A 15397-nucleotide genomic window follows, 5' to 3' on the forward strand; every position below is an offset into this window, starting at 1 on the left:
GCAAATTCCAGTTTTTTATATTCTAGTCCACGGTGGCAAACTCGTTGCATCACACTACCATCACATGATGTTTCACGACGTTTTTCCCCTTCACGGAGCTGGGGTAGACATGGCCTGCATGTGACGCATTTGGCTCGCGGGCTGCTAGTTTGACACCCCTGTTCTAGTCTATCCTAATCATTATAACTTGTTTTATTCTTTACAACTGCAAGAATAACGAATGTCACATTATATTCATTTTCATTTAATGTAAAGTTATAACATATTGTTATTACTGATCGTTGAAATGATTTATGTTTTTTCTTACACAAAATACTGAGTAATTTAACTTATTCAGTTTAAAATAGGAATTGCTAGATTGACTTTGGCAAAATATTCCATAACTAGCAAAAAGATTCAAAATTATAGGTTTTTTTTCCCTCTAAAATAAAAACAGCAAGCAATGAGGAAAAAAAATTGAGAGCATGTAAGCGGCTGCAACAGACCTTTTCTATGAATTTTGCTAGGGACATCCAGATTCTGTAAGTCTCCCCCATCAGTAGAAAATTTTCTTTTCAAGTTTGCACTGGGTAGGCTGGAGAGGACTTTCCCTAATGTTTTCTTGTTCTCTTCAAGGTAGAAATCATGATGGGAAATTGAAGAATCAATACAGCGATAGACATCATTCTCTTGGGAAGGATTTCTTGTTAACCTCAACATGGCCTCCTACAATAAAAACATTTGTTTATATATAAATACATAAAGACAAAAATGTGTCTTCTATAGACATACCTTTGTTGATCATAGCCATGACTGAGAACTAACAGTTTGGCAACCTGTTACATGACTTCTGCTGGAATTGCTTCTATCAACTCTATTATTTATATATAACATAAATAATAATAAATAATATGACTAGACTATATGGATATTTCAGAAAATAAGTGAATCAGCTGCTCAGGTAAAGCTTTCTCTGCATACTTTACCTGAACACAAAAGGATGAACTGTATTTTAATACAATTTTTTTAGATTTATGGTTTCAACATAAAGCATAATTACCACGTATGTACTTTAATTAGGACTTATGATGGCCGAGGTTCTCACTTCCTTAAATTTTGTCAAACATCCATGAGACGATAGGATAGCTTCCATGGTTGCAACTGGAATCTAGTGCCTACAGCTAATGTCTGCTTTTAAAAAGAACTCTCCAAATATGCAAATTTGAACTTATATTGAATCATAATCATTTTTATATAATACATCAATTTTGGTCATTTTAATAACCAATCACTATTTTTGGTTTCCATTCCATTCTATTCCATTATTAATCAGTTTTCTTTGGGAAGCTATGTACTTCCCAAATTAAACTAAAACTAAAGCTAAAATTAAACTAGATAACAGTACACTTCTGAATATAATACTGAATATAATAAAATGCCCTGAAATAAAGAGCAGACTCATGTGTTAAGTACCTTTGAGCTCTCTGCTGTTGGCCCATCTTCACTAGAAGATTGTGTATTTATGCTACTTAGAAATGCAGGTTTCAATCTTGTATAAGAGGTCCGATTACAAAAAGGTGTTGTTAAACTATCAGGAACATTTTCAAATGCTGGGAAAAACATCTCACACATTATCTAAATTAAAAAAAAGAAAAGAAATATAATAAAATTCAGCTCATACATAAAGTTCATATGCAATCATGTGCCAAACTGTTATCCTGTCCATTATCCCACTAAGAAAAATGAAAACAAGACCACTAAATGTAGGATCATTTCAAATGTCATGCTACTTCCTAGTTGGAAGTTTATTCATGGTTGAATGATGCTTGAAGGCTGACAGATGCAGATTAATAATTATATGAGTATCTAATTCACTGGCTACTTTATTTACTTTTTTTTATCATGCCTTCATTATTTTTATGAATAACTCAAGGTGGCGAGCATACTTTTTCCTTCCTCCTAGTTTCCCATGAAAATAGGTGAGTTGAGAAAAAGTGACTGAATCAACGTTAGACTAAATTATATTAATTAGAATTTTCATGTTACTGTGTTAAATACTAACACAGTATTTTAAAAAATCATCCTAATATTTAGTTTACCCAATAGCTTTGATTTTCGTTTAGCTAATCACTGGCTTTCCATGAGCAAAAAGCAGAATAAAGATATTGAATAATTAAACAATTAATGCTTCACTTACAACTATTCTATAGTTTATATGGGTCAGATTACATAGCTGTAGAAACTAAAAACTAAGTACATAAAAGTGCCATACTTTGATTAGGGATGAAAACTATAATATTCTACCTTTTGGGCTTCCATCTTCATTGAGTTCCATTCAGGGTTTAAGGCAACACAATAAAGAAATTCCTTCAATGCTTCTTCAATCCTTCCTAATCCAGAAAGAGCTTGTGCTTTGACATAATGACCCTGCATGCAGAGAAAGAAAGAAAGAAGGAAGAAAGGAGATAAGGAGTTAAAGCTTTGTGATTTCAAGAAATATTGGCTAGAGTGCCTTTACCTCTTACGGGTATGACAGTATTTCAAAACAGAACAGAAAACGAAGATAAGAAACAAAGGTGCAAAGGAAAATAATGATGGGTGCAAATTTTAATCCCACATGATACATTTAAGTGTGGGAAATGCATCTAAGTCAAACAACTAGGCCGTGCATACTTTGAAAAATTACAGAAGGGAATAAGAAGTAATGCTGCAATTATTTTGAATATCATTTAATGTGTCTTACATATTTTTAGAGACGGTATGTATACCCAAAGAATGGAGGGCAGCTAGTGAAAAATCAGCTTTGTGTAATGGTTAAAGCACCAAGCTAGAAACCCTCACTGAAGAGATTTAAATTATACATGATAATTCCTGTTTCTCATATGCAAAGAGATATTTTGTTTTTTTCTTAACTGCCAACTTGCAAACAGATACTGTACCTTAGGCCAATGGGGTTTATTCTGACACAGTATTTCTGCATCATGAAGGGCTTTTTGATAATTCTTCATAGCTGTACAAAGTTCTGCCCGTTGTGCTATTAACCAACATTTACAAGAAACTGGAATACAAGAAGAAAATGTGTAAATGACAAATGATGACTTTCTGAAACAGTAATTAACTAAATATTAGCTATTCATTCTTTTGTAACAAAAATGTCTACAAATGAAGTAATATGAACAAATGTGTATGTTACTAAAATTGTACTTGATTGAGGAAAAACAGCCTGCAAAACTAAAACCCATAGCATGTGTATGATAATATAAATAAATATAAATATAACCACTGCAATACAATCTGGTTATGTGGTGCTTTCGATTTAAGGCCAAAAAGGAATGTTGAAGCCCAGAACATGAATACATACTGACCTGCAATTTCTTAAACCAAACAACTTTTTTGTCGGGGTGCCATGGCGATGGTAGGCAATAGCCACATAATCTGGGAAAAGATTATATGGCTATTTTATAAGTTGCACACAAATGCCACATTCAAATCCTTTTAGCCCCAAAGAGCTTTTTTTTCTTTCAACTATAAAGCAGTTTGTCTTATAATACTACATTTTAAAAAAATAACTAGTTCATTCAAATGAGTCAGTTCATTCTTCCCAACACATTCAGGCATACAGCGGTTTCCAACATTATTCATAAGAGATGATTCAAAACTTGCAGGAAACAGCCTTTCCTTTTTTCAGGCTTTAATGTGAACATTTAATACACAACTGATCTAAAATGTTTAAAAAATAATGATCAATGAAGCTTGGAAAACAAATTTTTAAGCCATGGATGCTGTTATTGGGAATGCTGAAATAATGTCCTATCCAGGAATATTAGTATGTTGTTCTTGAAATACAAGGAAAGCATGATCTATATCTAGATCATTGTATCAGACTTCTTTGCTTTCAGCCTCTCCATTTCAGCTATGTTTTAACATCTTCCAATTCAGTAATGCCCTCATTTAGGAAGGATCCACTGGGATCTTACCTAACCTACAAAACAACAATGCAAATGATGGCCTATATATTATGATCAATGACATCACAAGCCACTTAGAAATCTAAAAGAATCGGAACCTCTTAAGCTGTTTGTAATACATCCATGATAGAAGTGTTAAAAGCCTTCACCAATTAAAAATCATTTCCATTTCATTTAGTACAGAAAGTTAAGTCCAGAGTATGACAGATTTCATAAGACAATGAGTCAGATTCTTGTGTAACAAGGAGATTCTGGATTTTTCAATATAAATGTTGCTATCTTTTATCAAAAGGCAAATAAATGGGTCTATGCACTGTATGAATGATAGTTTTCAGTCTTAACAGCTGATACCATTTCTGCCTGGTTGGGCACCAAGCAAACTCATGCCTATTCATGTATCCACACTTATTCATATATCCTTACTCATTAGGTCTCCTGTTGTAGTAGCATTCCATCAATTCTAGGTTCTCTTGTATCATTCGTGTATGGTCTGTTCCAGTAGCCCAATTGTTGTTAGATTGTCTTGCTTCCCCAAAATCTGACATAAACCTGTTAATTTAAGTGATGTCCAAGTTGGCAGAACTCTGCTAGTTCATGTCATTCTTATATTTGACATAGGCAAGTGAAACATTAGGGGAGCTTTATCCAAGGACTTTTATTGGTTAGATAGGAACCAGCCAGAATTTCAACCCTTGGTTTTCCATGTCAAAGGCTGTGCTCTAACCACTACAATATATATACCACACATACACACGCATACAAAATCAATCAATCTGAAAATCCTTCACTTGTAATATGTTCTTGTGGTTAAACTACATTTATTAATTTATTAATCAGACTGGACACACACACATACACACACACACACACACACTTTTGCAACTTGAGAAAGCTCATCTACCAACCAACAGTTATGCTATGTTTCTTTCAAAGTGTATTCATTCATTCATTTTCAACATTAACTTAAATGCTTGATATTTAAACAAATATGACAAGATCATGCTCTGGCAGAGTGGTTACAATCTAAATTATTCAACACAATCAGCAGCGTACAGCAAAAACAAACTGTCACATACAGGCAGTCCTTAAGATACAACCACAATTGAGACTAGAGGTTTGGTTGCTAAGCAAGGTAGTCATACCCAAGTGAGTCACACCCAATTTTACAAGCTATTTGTCGTGGTTGTTAAGTGAATCACTGAAGTTAAGTGAATCATGTGATTGTTAAGTTATTATGGCTTCCCCCACTGATTTTGCCTGTTGGAAGTCAGCTGGAAAGATTGCAAATGGTGATCACATGATACCAGGAGGCTGCAACCATGACGTATTGAATGCTAGGAACCCAAATTTTGATCATGGGGATGCTGTGAAGGTTGTAAGTGAGAGGAACAGTTATAAGTCACTTTTTGAGTGTTGTTTAACTTCAAATGGTCACTAAACAAATAATTATAAATCAAGGCCTACCTGCAATTGTAATATTTTGTTCCACCAAATACTCCAATATGGACATTTCCCAAGACGTGATTACTTCCTACTATGCCATCTGGGCAAATCATATTAAACTAATCTTGAATAGAAGACCACCAGGAACCCAGATGTATGTATACCATCTGGACATACAAGGAATAATAACAATATAGAAATTATTGTGGATGAAAGCAACATCAAACAACTTCAAGAAAACTACTAGGCTCTTGCCTGAAGTGACCAGGAGCTGAGGATGACATAAAGATCACGTTATCTTTACTTTCACTCTTTAATAGTTGAGGTCAATTTATATTAGTCTTCCTCAACTTGCTAGCCTCTGGTTGGCCAGATTGATGGTAATTGAACAGCATCAAATTGGAGAAAATTGATTTAAAGCCTATGCCTAAAAAGTTTGTTTAATAATACATATTGTTAATGCTATGGAAATCAATAAAATAAGATATGTGTAGTGAGCATTAATATTAAAGTGTGTCAATAATGCAACCTCAGCTCAAGCAATATGGTTAGAAATATTTATATCCTGGATTTCTATTAATGATGACAATGCCTCAAAAAAATTTTTTTTTTTAAGTCTAACTGACCTAGAAGCAAAGCTATCAACCATTCTTGCTGAATATTGAAAATATGAGCTGCATACTGTTAGTTAATTGTCTAAACTCTACATGTCTCAGAAACATTTTCGAGTCAGAGTTAAGAGATCATGATTCAGTAAAGAAACCATCAAGAAAGAAGGAACTATGAAGGCACAGTTCCTATGCATATTTTTTTTAGTCTATATGAAGAACAGGACTGAATTGTACTGAGAAAATGAAATAGTGTTAGTAATACAGACAAAGTGAAGCTTGTTTTTGGTGAAAGGGGTGCCATTCTTCCTGAATGTCTATTAAATAAATTACAGTATACCATCCCCAGTGATTTATGTAATTCGTGTAATGATGTTTATGTAATTCATGTACTGTAATGATGTTTATGTAATTCATGCAATGATGTTATGTAATTCATATAGTAATGATGAAAATTTAGACAATTTTTTTTCTACAAAAACGAAATTTACACAAAAGTTGCCTTCAGGTCATTCACAAAACAATATCTTGCAAATGACAGAAATTGACACAAATAAGGTACATCTAGTGTGATTATTAAATTGATTTTTAGATTTCAGATTTTAAATCTAGATTACTTTGGATCTAAAGAACATGTTCACTTTTTTGGAGGGTGAATGTCCAGAGAGTAATTTGTCTGTTGCAACTGAAGCCCAATGGATATTTTTGCTATCTTACTATTAACATAATAATCTTCACTAGCATACTCCATTGAGATTCAGATGGTTGAGTTTAGTTCTCCTCTTCACTTGGATGTCCTCCCAGCCTTGATTCTTGTAAAATAATTACTTTTTGTACCTGGTTACTGGGAATACAAATGCTGGACAGCACTTCACAATTTAAGAAGGCAATCTTATGAGGTTCTATTCAGAGGCACCACAGAATCGACTATGACTTGGAGCCATCTATCTTTCTCTGAAGTCCATACATAAGACTTTTTGTTCCTGCTTTTTTGGAGACTGGCTAGTCTATGGAATCAGGAAATTATAATCTGAGAGAATTATGATAGTGGTGGTAATGGAAGTAGAATCCTTGTAATATTGCTGCCTTCCTTCCCACTGGTTCCTTCTTTCCAGTAATGCCAATAGTAAATATTCCAATTACAGTGCACTAAAAAGGTGACTAAAGAGTCAGTGGCTCCTTTTTCCTAAAGATCTGTTGTAAGAATACTGCATCCCTGGGCGTATAGAATTTGGGGGAGACAAGTAGCGAAAGGGAATAGAAATATAACTGTTCCCCACCCCACCCCAATATTTCAGCATGTCCCCGTTAGCAATAATTCACAATGTAAGACACTAATTAGTTACCAAGGGTATATTAAGATGATTGGAAAAGGAATCATCATAACAAAAAATCAAATTGCTTCATAAAAATTTGAGCTACTGACAGTCTCTAGGTAACTAGACACCCACTGTATGATACTTTCTTCTGCATGTCTTCCAACTATAAAAACCAATTTCAGAAAAAACAAATGTGATGCTTTTGGAAATGAAAAGGATAATTGCTTCCTTTCTAAATGATGCACCATTTCATTTCAAATATATTTCTTATGCCCCTGGTCATGGTCAGCTGGTTTAATTTTTAAACTCTGTTTGAAAAGAACCAATACATTCTAAACTGGCTGCTGTGGTTAATAAAACCGGCTTTCTATCAAACGGGTAAGATTTACTCAAAGTGAATTATTTGTACTAGGTGGACAAACAACACGGTCTTCCACAAATTAGCACCATCCAGAAGTGTTAGGACGTGAGGCACGTTGGCTAAGAACTGTGCACTGAATTTGCATATCTAGAAGGTACCAGGAACAGGAAGGCTGAAACAGCTTATTAAATCTAAACCTAAAGTAAGATAAGACATATTTACTAGGCCAAAGGGTGTGACCTGGAGTAAGGTAACATATTACTAGGTCAAAGGATGCAAAAGTCCTATGTGGGGCACCATGTCAATGCCTTACTGAACACTGTTAATATAGAGTCTATAAGAGCAAACAAAGGAAGAAAAACAAAATTATATAAGTATAAACTTCCATGTTGTATTTTAAGTCAAGTCTTTAGATTAAAAAGAAGCAAAAAAGAAGCTGGCTTGGTCACAATTATGGAATTCAAACCACTCACTCTCTGTCACAATTTTTTTGTCCCTCTCCCAACAAAAAACATTGTTCAAACCATTCCACGGAGAAAGAGGGATTGTTGGGCTGCATTGCAAATCAATTGCCCTCCTGCTTTGCTCATGACTGTGAGGCAGAAACTGGGTCCTGGTTTGCAAGAATGAACAGTAGAGTGAGATGGGCTTTGTCTTACCTGAAAGCCCGTTCTGAGGACGGAAGGACCAGTGGTCATGAGAGGGACAGCGGCATTCTTTCTTTTCCTCGTAGCATTGGGAGGTGTCTCATCCCTGAGATATGGCTAGTCGCCAGAACAAGGCCTCCAAGCGCTTGGCTCCAGAGGACACGGGCCCAGGCCCTTCTGCAGGGCCTCACAAAAAATCGAAAACATCTTCCTCCTCTAAGGAGAAGAAAGAGGCAGAGGCCCGGGCCAAGGACAAACTTCGATTGCATTTGGCAATAGAGAAATCTATTCAAAAGGCCATCAAAGAGGCCTCTATCAGGGAAGTCTCAACTCCCGCTCCTCCTGAGGTTTCCACTCCAGGCATGGCATCTCCTGCCCGCCCCCCCCCATAGTCTCTGAGATGGCTCAAGCCCCTAACCAGGATTACCCCACCATCCCCTGATGGTGGGACTTATGTATCTCCTCTTCAAGGGGAGGAGAGGGAGGCTTTATTTGGGGTGCAATCTGACCCTTCTCCTTCAAGGGACACTGCTGAGGTGCCTCCTGCTCAGGCTCCTGGTTTGCAGGCCTCAGATGGGGGGGCTGTTCAGAAGGAGGTTAATATCTCTCCAGAATTAGTTTCCTTTCTTCAATCTGCCATACAACAAGGAGTTCGAGCTGAGTTACAACGCCGCACTTCATCATGGGTTTCAGCTTCATGTTCATATGCAGAGGGGGAAGGCTCTCAGTTAGATGAGAGCCAGGTTCCAACTGGGGTTGCGGGCCCCTCTGTTGTTTTATCTGACCATTTGTCAATTTCTGGGGAGGATGCTAGAGAGGCTGACCTCTCTGATGAGTATTTACCACCTGACCAACCCTCTTTTGTGGGCCTGTTTAAACCACAATTGTTTCGTTCCCTTTTACATAAGGCTAAGCTGACCACCCGGCTGGGTGCATCACAACCTTCTTCTTCCAGAGAAGCTGATCCCTCAGTTCCCCTTTTTGAAAAACCAGTGGTAGAGACGGAGGAAATCCCAGGACCTAAATTGTTCAGGGAGGTATTAAAGAAACAGTGGGCAAGTCCAGCCTCGGGGCCTAACCCCAATCAATTGGACAGGTGTATGTATAATCTTGCCCCGGAATTGGCTAACCTGCTCCAAATTCCTACTGTGGACCCTCCGGTAGCTGCTCTGTCCTCTTCTTCCAATCTAGCTGGACCTCCCGAGGATAACCTCCGGCCAGAGGATAAACGCCTTGAACAATCGTTGGTCAAGGCACATCAGGCTTTGGCCTGGGCAGCCAAATCCTCTCTGGCATCGTCATTTTTTAACAGGGCTACCATCCTGTGGGTAAAGCAATTACAGAATAGACTCCTAGTCTCAGACACTAGATCCCACCAGGATCTTAATAAAATTCTGGCAGCCCTGGAATTTTCCGCAGACGCGACACTTAACTTGTCCCGTTTTGCGGCCAAGTCGATTGGTTCTTCTGTGACCTCTCGACGTTTGTTATGGCTCTGTAATTGGCAGGCGGACGCCAAGTCCAAGTGGCGTTTGGCCACTTCCAAATTTGATGGTCTTTCCCTTTTTGGGGCTCCCTTGGAACCATTGTTAGTCGAGACCAAAGACAAACGACATATCCTTCTCTCTGTGTCTAGACGATCGGAACAGCGGAATTCCTCTACCCCGTTTTGTTCCTTTCGTTCCTTCAATTCCTATTCGGGGGCTCGCTCTTCCAGGTCCTTTCCGGCCCGCTCCCGACCTCCGGACAATCAAGGCTCCCAGAATCAGAGAGGGCAACCCAGGCATTCCTTCTGTATAACAGGTCCCGTTAACTGCACGTCTGACCCTCCCATTGGGGGTCGCCTGACTCTCTTCGCCAGCCAATGGGAGTCCTCCTCCTCGGACGCTTGGGTCAGGGAGACAGTCAGGTGGGACCTCTCCCTTGAATTTCTCTCCACTCCTCCCGACAGGTTTCTCCGGTGCCCTCTTTCTAGGGATCGGCAGAAATGGCTCCTGCTGGCAACAGCCATCCAACATCTTCTAGATATTCGAGCCATTGAACTTGTTCCTCAGGAGCAACACGGACAGGGTTTTATTCTCGCCTGTTCGTCGTTCAGAAATCTTCGGGGGGCTGGAGAGCTATTCTCGACCTCAAGTCTTTGAACCGCTGGATCCCCTACCGGTGGTTCAAGATGCAGTCTCTCCAATCTCTCCTGGAGGGCATCAGGAAAGGGGACTTCCTCTCGTCTATCGACTTCACGGAAGCATATTTACATGTCCCTATCCATCCGGCCTACTCTAAATTTCTCAGGTTTTGTCATGCGGGTCACCACTATCAGTACCGTGCCCTTCCATTTGGCCTTTCCTCGGCTCCCCGAGTTTTCACCAAATTAATGGCCGCCATTGCGGCACACCTCCGAGCTAAACCGATACACACAACCCCCCCCCCATGAAAAGGAGCAAAAGCTATTCCCTTTCTCATGGATACTTTTTCAGCTCTGGTGTTTCAATCATGCTATTTTTTTTTTAAATCTGAGAAGACGCCAACAGTGTGGGCAATGATCACACAGAGGGAAAAAAAAGACTTGGACTCACCCACTATGGGATCTGACAAATCAGTGCCTGAGCAACTGCCCTGCCCTGGTGATCTTTGTAAAAAGTTCAGCCACAATTTATTGGTGAAACTACTTTCTAGAAAAACAAGGAATCTTGTTGCTGGTATGATTTGAGAAGGAGCAAGATGAAAAGGTTTACTAGTTGTTGTCTTGTTGTTAGTGTTGTTTCCTGGGTTTATTATGTCACTCTGCTTTGGGGCCAAAATGCTGTCTTCTCTCTCTCTTTTTTTTAAGGGAATTGTTGTGCTTGTGTATTTACAGTTTATAGAAGACAAGTGTGTCTGCATTATCTGCTTTTTTTTTTAAGGGAGAGAATAATTCTTTTTTTAAAAAATGTGGTTTTATATGCTGTACAACAACAAACAAACAAACAAATACATTTTATTGGTTGTCCATCTTATCATAAGGTAACCCTGGGTGGTTTATAGTCACACATACAATTAAAACATAAAAAGTTAAAATCAGACTTTAAAACCAAGGACACATGGGGAGGGCAGGGGCAGAGTGGGGAGGGGCTGGTGGGATCTTTTATTACTTAATCAACCACCTGCACTTTATAGTTGCACTGGGTTTGTTTAGGAGAAGCATAGTTTGCATTGTGTGCATTCTTGAGAGAGTACTTTTCTTGTCCGCTTTCTTATAGATCCATGATGGTGAATGGACGCAGAGCCCTCTCTGCGGGCACGCAAGCCGCCGCCCAGCTCAGCTCCACCCCGCATGTGTGCGCGCCTCACGCTAGCCAGCTGATTTCTGGGTTTCTGCCGCACATGCAAGGGGGTTGCTTGTGCATGGGCAGGGGGAGCACAGAGGAGTGTGGTGCGCTCTCTAGCAGGCCTCCCTGCAGCCTCCTGGGACCAAAAATGGGTGGCAGTCCCCCCCCACCCCGTGGCCCATTTTTGGTCCCAGGAGGCTGCAGGAAGGCCTCCTAGGCCCAAAACGGGGCAGGGGGTCGGCATGCATGGGTGGGCGGAAGAGCGTGGGGGTTGCGCACACATTCCATTATGAGTGCAGGCACAGGTGCACGCTGTCAGCATACAATGACAAAAAGGTTAGCCATCACTGTTATAGATTTTAGGGGACAGAGTTTTACTTTTGGAGATTCTTTTTCCCAAATCATCCCAAATTCTCTTTGTGAAATTGGCATGTTGAAGCTACATTGAAGAAAATAAGCTATTTGGAATTTGAATTCAAACTCTACTTCAGCCTTCAATAGTTTTCTTGGGAGTTACTCAGGAAGGGCACATTCTTGAGAAGGCAATTTCAGGTATTGTTCAGAATAGTTTCTCAGAATGTGTGTAATTCAGAAAAACAAATATTTGTAAACAGAAGAAACTGTATTTCTTCAATCAGCATTTTTGTCCATCCAACTTAATGATACTAAGTCTATCAGCAACTCTATAAAGTCTGCTCTTATACTGACTCTAAAAGTCCTAAAAGTTTTAGGAGTTCATTTTGGAATCATTAGATTATCCCTCACCTATGAATACCTTTACCAAAGATTGCTAATGGATAATTTAAACTTACAGCTGATGGCAGGGAAAAAAACCACCAACACTGTACAAGGCACTATGATGGAGTTGTTATACTTTCTTTCTTAAAAGTAGTTTGCTGAAGGACAGAAAAGTGCTTGTGTCTATGATAATGTTCTTAAATTGTAGCAAAGTATTATCTCAAGAAGCAACAGATAAAAGAGAACAAACAGTATCACATTCCAAGGCAAACAACACAATATTATGATATTTACAAACAAGTATCTACAGCAATGTCAGGCTCGGTTGACAAGCCGGTCAGTCAATTCCTTTCACAACCAATGGATCAATGCTGGTTGATCTGGTGGGAAAAAAGTAAGTATTTACAGAGTGATTAATATTTGTCCACTTACTTGGTCAACAAAAGTCTAGGACTAGGTTATCTGTCTCTTTTTCTATAACTAAAGAAAAAATTATCTATATTACATAATAGGTCTAGATGTCTGGTATCTTTTCTGATGTTGAATAAATGCCTGGAGTACTATTATTGGTGAGAACTGAATTAATCAAATACAATCAAACATTACATCCCATAAACATCTCAGCTTTCTACAATTAAGATCAATGTCACAACAATTAATTACAATACAAGATCTATTAAAACATCAAAATAATAATTTGCCTACCATCACTGCAAGTTCATAGACGATGACAGATATGGAGGAAAAAATCCTTGCCATAATCTTATCAATAAATGTAATGGACACAGATAATTATTTCACATTTGACAACAGAACTCATTCAAAATATTAGTTAATGGATTGAAACATTCTCTTCCAAATGGCCTCACATCAAGCTTGTTCTGAACCTATGTTAATAATAATAGCAATAAATAATATTTTAACTGCACATGGTGTACAGCAACAGGCAAACATCAGGGAACACTCAAGAAGTTTATAGGTTATTGAGAGTATCAAAAGTCACAATGAAAGCTTATATTTTATTTACTGGGCAATCTTACACATGCTTCCTAAAAAATATTTCTAATAAATACAATGAGAAATATTCTCAGAGAAGTAACTAACTTCTCTTTTCTCCACTTTGGTGTGTTTCAACTGTAACAGGAATACAATTCACATAATTATTTCATTATACTGACTGGGAAAGGGTTGGTTATAAATTTCAGCATTAATGCTCTTTTCAGATTTATAAGCCATCATATTGACAAAAATTGGACACCTACTAAAAGATTCTTCAAAGACTTGTCTTGAGAGAAAAGGGTAAAGCAAGGTGATTTATACTTAAGCTAATTTAATTAAGTAACAGGAGTAGGCAGAGATATCCCACTACTAAATCTCTGTGCTTTGGAGAGAAGAAAAAGCAAAAGTTAATGTAGCCTTCTCAAAAGTGCCCCATTTAGCAGCTTTTATGTCCAGTAAGTCTAGACAGGTCTGACTCAGCTGATTTCAGCAGCTTTGGGAAAAATAAAAAGGGCAACACCAAAAGAAACTGTCTCCTTAGAGCAGAGGTCTTCCAACTTGGCAGCTTTAAGCAGTTGAAGTCCACAAGTCTTAAAGCTGCCAAGTTTGAAGACCTCTGCCTTAGAGCCATGGAAGAATCTGGCCACTGAAATGGTAAAGCCTTTCTGAATTCAGGAAAGCAGAAGGAAACATGTTAGCTTCGGAAGGAAATGGTACTGATACTATTGAAACAACATGGGATAAATATCTGGTTTATATCAGGAAATGCTAGGCTCTGGAGTAGTCAAAAATTTCCTGGAAGACAGTGGCAAGCCATTTCTCTACCAAAAAATAAAAATCTAGAAGCAAAGATACTGATTGGATTCAGAATTGAGACTTCTTTATGCTAGTATGCTAACAGAACACAGCCATATACCTATTGTCCTGTCAGGACTGAATTAGAGAGCCATTTTATGTACGGTATTGTCAATACCATACATAATTGACTATGTTAATTGACATTTATTGTTGTGTTTACCACTACAGGTAGTCCTTGGCTTACAAAGTTCATTTAGTGACCAAAGTTAAAACGGCACTGAAAAAGTTGACTCATGACCATTTTTCACACTTACGACCTTTGTAGATCCCCGTGATCATGTGATCAAAATTCAGATGCTTGGCAAACTGATTCATACTTATGACTGTTGCTGTGTCCTAAGGTCATGTGATCTCCTTTTCACAAGCAAAACCAATGAAGCCAGATTCACTTATCAACTGCAGTGATTCACTTAACAACTGTGGCAAGAAAGATTGTAAAATGGGGCAAAGTTCACTTAACAAATGTATAACTTAACAACAGAAATTATGGGCTCAATTGTTGTCATAAATTGAGGACTACCTGTATATCACTAGCAAAATTATTTCCGAGTAACGTCCTATGAGACAATGGCTACATACGAAGACTGCCCTGCCCCTGTTAATGGACTTGAAAAGCATTATCAGAAAGTTGTAAATGTGAAAATCTATGATCTATTTTTACCACTTACCATTTTTACCATAATTTTAAAATAATGTTATGTACCACTTGGATTGACCCTGGAAGGAAGCTTATTATCTTTTAAAAAAACACAAACTCTTACTTGTTTCTGATGATGAAATCAAAACTCATTAGCAATGCAGTTCCTAACCAGAATTTACATACTGTATTTTATTTCAAATATTCCTCAAATATTAATTTCATAATCCTGACATATTAGCCTGATAGATGTATTACCTATACCCGTGATGGCGCCCTATGGCACGCGTGCCACAGATGGCACATGTAGCCATATCAGTGGGCACGCCAGCTCAGCTCTGGCATGCATGTGCGCACCAGCCAGCTGATTTTTGGGCCTTCTGGGCCCATCAGAAGTAGGGAAACAGGCTGTTTCCTGCCTCCGGAGGGCCTGGGGGGGGAGGCCCGTTTTTCTTTCTCACCTAGAGAAAGGGGGTGGGGAAGACTGTTTTTGCCCTCCCCAGATGCATAGAGAGGATCTGGAGCCAGGTGA

General features: G+C 38.4%; 1 protein-coding gene across 1 annotated transcript in view; it reads right to left on the reverse strand.

The window, feature by feature from the left end:
* Positions 1–15397, reverse strand: part of LONRF2 (LON peptidase N-terminal domain and ring finger 2) — a 38423-nt gene that overhangs the window by 13234 nt on the left and 9792 nt on the right. The window contains exons 2-5 of the mRNA XM_034431286.3: positions 2919–3037; positions 2284–2406; positions 1453–1614; positions 486–705 (exon numbers count right to left, since the gene is read on the reverse strand). Coding sequence (XP_034287177.3) covers positions 486–705; positions 1453–1614; positions 2284–2406; positions 2919–3037 — 624 coding nt within the window. The remainder of the gene's footprint in view (positions 1–485; positions 706–1452; positions 1615–2283; positions 2407–2918; positions 3038–15397) is intronic.

The sequence above is a fragment of the Pantherophis guttatus genome, chromosome 5 (assembly GCF_059756535.1).
Source record: "Pantherophis guttatus breed Tessera chromosome 5, ASM5975653v1, whole genome shotgun sequence".
Classification (NCBI taxonomy): Eukaryota; Metazoa; Chordata; class Lepidosauria; order Squamata; family Colubridae; genus Pantherophis; species Pantherophis guttatus.